The sequence below is a fragment of the Eubalaena glacialis genome, chromosome 18 (genome assembly GCF_028564815.1).
Source record: "Eubalaena glacialis isolate mEubGla1 chromosome 18, mEubGla1.1.hap2.+ XY, whole genome shotgun sequence".
Taxonomy (NCBI): domain Eukaryota; kingdom Metazoa; phylum Chordata; class Mammalia; order Artiodactyla; family Balaenidae; genus Eubalaena; species Eubalaena glacialis.
In genome coordinates this window covers 31760503-31767543 of record NC_083733.1, presented here as the reverse complement: position 1 = coordinate 31767543, position 7041 = coordinate 31760503, and the positions used below count along the sequence as shown (strand labels likewise).

Sequence of the window (7041 nt, the reverse complement as noted above, 5' to 3'; positions counted from 1 at the left end):
GCTATTTGTCATGTGAACACTCCTCAGGTAGCCTTGATCACCTGAATCATAGTGACTCATAGACACATGAGTTCAAAGAAAAAGCTTATGCTTGTGTGCCACTGAGATTTTGTGGCTGGTTGCAAAATAGGTATTAATAGTAATAGCTACCTGATATATTTTTCCTAGGTCAGGCAATTGTCTCCTAATTGGTGTTTCTACTTCTAGCCTTATCCCTCTCAACTCCATTCTTCAACGAGCTACCAAGTTACTCTACCTAAAGTATAAATCTGAGTTGGTCTGATTTACTCATAACTCTTTGAAAATGATGGAAACAAATTTAAACCACTCTCAGAAAAAAAAACCAAAACTGAGTATTTATTGGCTTGTGTAAATCTTCTAGGGGTGGTAACAGCTTCTGGCATGGCTGGATCCAGTTGCGCAAACAAGTTCATTGGGAATATGTCTCTCCTCTCAGCTCCACTATCTGCTGTGGCTTCATTCTCAAGCAGACCCTCCCCAGTGGTGGGAAGATTGCCATTAAGAGGCTCCAAGCTAAAATCCTGCAATTTTATTAACTCCAAAAGAAAGTGAATACTTCTTTCCTAGTTGTGTCAACAGAAAGTCTCCAGGAAGACTGGTTTGGGTCAGATGCCCTTCCTTGAATTAGTCAATTCGACCAGGCACATACAGTGCTCAGCCTTGAGCCCGAGAATGGGATCAGCAAGTCATGTAAACTGAGAGTAGGTAAGAAAAGTGTTCCCCAAAGGGAAAAGATGGGATTTGTTACCCGAAGGCAAGATACAAAGCAGTCAAAAGTAACTGACATTCTGGCATTATTCCTCTACCTAAAGTCCTTCAGTGGACTCCTCATCACCATTAGGATGAACTCTCAGCCTCTAAGTATGAAGCATAAGGCCCTTCATGATCTGATCCTTTTAGTTATTAAGCCTCACCTCCCTGTCACTGTGTGATGTGCCCTTCAGGCTCCCACAACACTGCCCATCGTGCCTGATGTAGCCTCCAATCTTGGCTCACACGTTCCCCTTCTCCTGAAACACTCATCCTCTTTCTCTAGCCAATTCCTACTTACTCGTAAAGGCTGGAACTCCACGTGGGTCTCACCTAGGCTGGAAAGATCTCTCTGAACCACCGTGCTACAGGCTGTGGTCCCACTAGGCACACTTCAACATTTTATTAACAATAAGGAGTTTGGCACAGAGTAGTCTTCCAGTAACTGCTGGATTAATGGATGGATAAAGCAAGGAATAAATGATTGAGTGATAGAGAAGAGTAGAAACTCAATAAATATTTGCTTAATGAATGAATTTGGTTTGAAATGGGAAGTTTATTGCCTCATATAACTGAAAAATCCAAGGGAAGAGCTGAATGCATAGGTAGGTAGGAAGGTAAGTATGTAGGTAAATAGATAGACAGACAGATGACAGATAGATGGATTGAATGGATGGATGGATGGACGAATAGATGGAGGGATAGGTGGATAGAAAGGTGACTAGTAAACAAACTCCTCCTCTTCCAGTAGTTTTGGAAGTGGGCCAGAGCAATGGCTTTCAATTTATGGGCCAAGTCTACGCAGACACTGTCTTTAAAGAGTTTAAAGCTCATTTGAGTAAACATAATTCTGGCCACTTTCACCAGGCACTTGAGCCTCAGAGGGAGACAGATGAGTGATACTGGGCCCCAATGGCACAATTGGAATGTCCTTACAAAGAAACTGGGTCCTATTTCCTGTTACAGATTAACTTCCTGGCAAATTGCAGCGTGCCTGCCACAGCTGGAGGTGGATGAAGAATCCAGTTTTGAAAACCCTCAGGGATCTTGAATTTAATTAAACAAGCATTTTACACCATCCCAGAAGGAAGCAAAACAAACCACCCTGTTTTCTGAACTTCTAAGGACCTGGAGTCTCCTTCACTTGATTTGGTAAGAAGCTGAGTGAGTTTCGCCCCTCAGGAGCTGGTGAAATAAGCACCACTCTGCCTCAAAACCTCACCACCAGCTGAGAACTTTTTCCAGGAGTCCTGAGGGTGTATACTGTGAGCAGCTTCTTACCAGACACTGTCCTATTTTGCAGGGTGAATTTCCATTAGGTGGGAGGAGGGAGAAAAACAGAATTGTATTAAAAAAAAAAAAATTGAAAGCAGTTACCAGAGCTTGGCCTATGCCCAGAAAGCTGCAGAAAGAGGCCCCAAACTTCCTGATCCCCAGCTGCAAGCCCAGGCCTGTTTCCTGGCCCACTGCAAGCTTCCTACCCCCGGGGAAAAAGCAGGGCTTCGGGCCAGCTGAGGAGGCCCCATCTCTCCTGCTCCCTCCCTAAAAGACATCAGGCTCCGCTGAAGCAAAAGGAACGCTCTGCAGTCAATTTGCAGGCCGAATTGCTCTACTTCTTGTCCTTCCTTCTTCCCTGCTCTTTACCCCAGTTGCCAGATTCTCAAAAGAATCCTCTTCAGTTTCTGAGGTTTCGATGGCCAAAAAGAAGGGTCATTTCCTGTAACGTGCTGTCTCCATAGCCCCTTCGCTCACTTGCGTTCTACAGAATCACACCCACACTTCCCTGCTGATACTCTAATCCCGGCTCCCCAGTCCGGTCTTTCAAACGTGTTACGTCATCATTTATTTGCAAACATATCCATTTGATTTCAAATTACAATGCTTTGGTGTCAAATTAAAAACAAAACACATGCAAGGGGGGAAAAAAGAGAAGCTGACAGACATGTCAGTAAACAGCGAAGTATTTCCAAAGGCTGGATACAGATAGCTCAGATGCTAGAGGGTTCAGATTGACAGACTCTTGATGTGAGGAGACACAGGAACATCAGCAGAGGGACATTTTTCTGGGGATTAAAAAACCAAGAACACGAATCCCTCCTCCTTCCTTCCCACCAGCACTCAGTGTTCCACTTACTGGATGATCAAGGCCTTGTTGTCTCCCACTGCCATGATCACAGTCTGATCCCGATTGTTCCCATAATTCATTAACAATTCTCCAAGTTAAATATTAAAGTATTCATACAAACAGTGTGGAGTGAGCCAAACCCCAAACCTTCCTGTGATGGGCACTGGCTATTCAGCCAGCTAATTAGAAAAAAGGAGAGAGAAAAAAACAAACCAAAAAAAAAAAAAAAAAAGAAAGAAAGAAAGAAGGAAATAAAGAAACTGAGTGCCACACGTCCCCATCGATGCTATGACCACAGAGCTTTCAGAGTTCAGAAAAGGGAGGCACATGGAAGGGGGTAGGGTCACTAGACAGTCACAGCTTAGCAGCAGAGATTCACCAGAGCCAGAGCAGTCTGCTATGGGGCTCCCCCGTTTCCAGAAGCTCAGGGAAAGTCCCAGGATGTGTGAAGACTTCTTTCGTCCTCTCTGTCGGAGAGCTGGGGAAATAGGACTCCCCGTGGCCGCATGTCCCTCTCAGCTCCAGAGCAAAGCCCGATGAAGGTAATTTCTGAAGCCTGAATCCCAAAGGCGGGGATTTCTCTCTCCTCCCTCTCTTTGGAGCTTCTCAGGATGGGGTTTGTCCCGAGCCTCACTGGCCAAAGGCAGTTCCACGGATGAGGTGAGGGTCCGAATCCAGAGAGAAGCATCTCATTTCTTCTGCTCAGGGGCACCATCCTTCAAGGAGGCGTCTTTGCCATCTGCTGCCTCTGTGCCAGCCCCCAGATTTGGCTCCTCTCCCTCGGGCTGTTCTGCGGGTTTCTGGGACTCCCCGGCCACCTTGGTGCTCTTGCTGGAGTGGCATCCCATCTCAGCTGGACGCAGAGGGTGAGTGCCCTGGGATGTCCCGAGGTGAGGAGGCTCTGTGTGGCTGACCCTCAGGTGCCAGAGTTAAATAACCCTTCCTCAGAGCACAGCTGAAAGAGAACGGGTTCCGTTTCTATGGTCACAGGAAGACACCAGTCCAATCTGCATAATGACACCCCCCGCCCCCACCCCCCGCCCCATCTGTGGGATGGGCAGGGCCTGGAAGGGGGCTCTTCCTGCTAGCACCAAGCCCTATTCATTCCATCAGAAGAATTCCCTTTTGTTTAACCGGTAACTTCTTCTTTACAAATTACAACCCCCCACCTAGTTACCTGTAAACACCAGCCCTCTCTTCGCTGCAAAGAAAGCCCTGTTACTAAGCAACTAGCTGTGCCCTTCCTCCATGTCCCAGGGTCATAGTCAGTTCTGGGACTCACAGACCCCCCGCTTGGAGGCCATCCCCTACCCTAGAATGCCACCTCCACCCGGGGTTGAGGAATGGGGCTAAGATCGTGGACTCCAGGGTTTACCCAAACATGTAAGTAACGAAAAGCATTAACACTGCTGTATGTTATATATGAAAGTTGTTAACAGAGTGACTCCTAAGAGTTCTCATCACACACATACACACACAAATTTTTGTTTCTTTAACGTTGTATCTTTAAGGGATGGTGGATGTTCATTAAACTTATTGTGATAATCATTTTATGATGTGTAAAATCCAAAACATTATGCTGTATACCTTGAACTTATACAGTGTTATATATCAATTATATCTCAATAAAACTAGAAGGAAAAAGAAATAAATAGATAAATAAATAAATAAACAAATTAGCAGGTACCAAGTGCTACTTGGTACCAAGTACAGTTTACATTCATCATCTTGTTCCATCCTCACAACAACTCTAAGAGGCAGGTTGTGTTATTTAATCCTCATTTAACAGATGGAGACACTGAGGCACAGAGAGGTTGAATAATTTAAGGTCTAACAGCCTGGAAATAGCAGAGCTGGGATTAGAACCCAGGTCATCCGGATTCCACTCTATCACTACGTTCATCTTATCTCTTTTAAAGACCCCACCGGGCCATCTTCATAAACCATCATAGGTGTCATCAGTTTGGTAGGTCTGTCATTGCTCTTTTTTTTTTTAAATAAATTTATTTTTATTTATTTATTTATTTTTGGCTGCGTTGGGTCTTCGTTGCTGCACGCAGGCTTTCTCTAGTTGCGGTGAGCGGGGGCTACTCTTCATTGCTGTGCACAGGCTTCTTACCGTGGTGGCTTCTCTTGTGGAGCACGGGCTGTAGGTGCGCGGGCTTCAGTAGTTGTGGCACACGGGCTTAGTTGCTCTGTGGCATGTGGGATCTTTCCGGACCAGGGCTCGAACCTGTGTCCCCTGCATTGGCAGGTGGATTCTTAACCACTGCGTCACCAGGGAAGCCCTGTCATTGCTCTTTTAATCCTGGACACATGGGTAAAAGTTTTCAAAGCTGTGAATGAATGCTCTATATTTGACTCCTCTTTTATTTTCTGATAACCTCGCTTTCTTTTTCCTAACTCCAAAAGGGGCCTGATAATTCTGGCGCAGCTCCCAGGAAGCTGCAAAGAGGATCAAGCAGGTCCATGTAGTACCTTTTCAGAGAAGCACAGACTGTATTCTTCCCCGAGTATGCACACAGCAGTCAAAGGTGACACCAACTCCATTCACTTCCGGAGGGGTGGGTACATGCCAGCCTCGGATGTTTTACACACGTCCTCTCGTTTATTCCTCACAATCAAACAGTCCTATGAGGGAGTATTGTTAAGCCACGCTAGAGGGGGAATAACTGAGTCCAGAGTGGTTAGGTCGATGGCCTGAGGTCACGTGCGTGGTTGGCAGCCAGCTCAGGATGCTGCCTGCACACCCTGTGACCTTCCCACTCCTTGTCCCCTCCTGCTGCCACCCCCACTGCCTCTGGTTAACACCATTCATCTTCCTGGACTTAGGCATTCAGTGATCCACAGGAAGGTGGTAAGACTCCCCTGTAAATCACCTTTCTTTGAATGAGCTTCTTGCCAACCGGGCTGGCAGAGTGACACTTAGGAGGACATTATAATGCTGTCGATTTACCTCTCCCATATAAACGCCAAAGTACATTTTGGGGGTGTCAGGGTGGAAGAGGGAGGTTCCATTTGCCTTCCAGTTAAGAAGTCCTAATTAAGGCAAATCCTTGTTTGGATACTGGAATCCTAAGTCAACAAGTCTCTTGTGAAGCCTCCAAATTAATCATGCTTATCCCAAGTCAGCACAAAAGACAGGCAGCAGGAGCACCAAGGAGACAGGTCAAACCCTCAGGTTGGGCTTGGCTTAGTTTAGAGGTGTGGTTGGTAAGACAGATGAGGGCCCTTTTCTGAGTGAACCTGGTGAGCAGCCTTGTCTTGCCTGTGACACTCACACCCAGGACTGGTTACATAATTGAAGGGCCCATGTGAAATTAAAATGTGAGCCCTTGTTCAAAAATTATTAAGAATTTCAAGATGGTGACAACAGAAGTTTAAATGAAGCATAAGGCCTGTAAAGCCAGACCTACCCACACCTAACCTCTTCCTCAACTTTCTCAGAGATGGATTCACCTCTGATGAAGACTCTAATTTGCCAGATCACTAGCTGGCTCTGCCTAGGGGACATTGCCCTAGGAATAGAATGAGGCCAGCGGAAAGACAAGGAAAGAGAAATGGACCACCCAGTGATGGATGGGACCACAGTAGGATACTTTCAAAATATTTTCAGCTTTAAAATGCTTCCTTGGGACTTCCCTGGTGGCGCAGTGGTTACGAATCCGCCTGCCAATGCAGGCGACATGGGTTCGAGCCCTGGCCTGGGAAGATCCCACATGCCGCGGAGCAACTAAGCCCGTGTGCCACAACTACTGAGCCTGTGCTCTAGAGCCCGTGTGCCACAACTACTGAAGCCCGCTCACCTAGAGCCTATGCTCCTCAACAAGAGGAGCCACCGCAATGAGAAGCCCACGCACCTCAACAAAGAGCAGCCCCCGCTCACCACAACAAGAGAAAGGCCACACACAGCAACAGAAAGCCAACGCAGCCAAAAACAAATAAGTAAAATAAATAAAAATTTTTTTTAAATAAAAATAAAAATAAAATAAAATAAAATGCTTCCTTGACTTTTACCACCTACAAAACATAGTATGCAGAAAGTATCAACATAGAAAACACAAATAAAAACTAATGATAATACCATAGGTTGGCAAAGCTTCAGAGCAACCGGAACTCTCATATGCTGCTGGTGGGAATGCAAA

At 46.0% G+C, this 7041-nt stretch overlaps 1 protein-coding gene across 1 annotated transcript; it reads right to left on the bottom strand.

The window, feature by feature from the left end:
- Positions 1 to 1344: 1344 nt before the first annotated feature.
- Positions 1345 to 3913, bottom strand: CHD9NB (CHD9 neighbor). The gene has a single exon (XM_061173110.1). It carries the CDS (start codon positions 3742 to 3744, stop codon positions 3586 to 3588), a length of 159 nt encoding a protein of 52 aa, XP_061029093.1. The 5' UTR covers positions 3745 to 3913; the 3' UTR covers positions 1345 to 3585.
- Positions 3914 to 7041: the final 3128 nt, after the last annotated feature.

Coding starts and splice junctions, on each gene's coding strand:
- CHD9NB (XM_061173110.1), bottom strand. CDS start 3,744: ATGGGATGCCACTCCAGCAAGAGCACCAAGGTGGCCGGGGAGTCCCAG.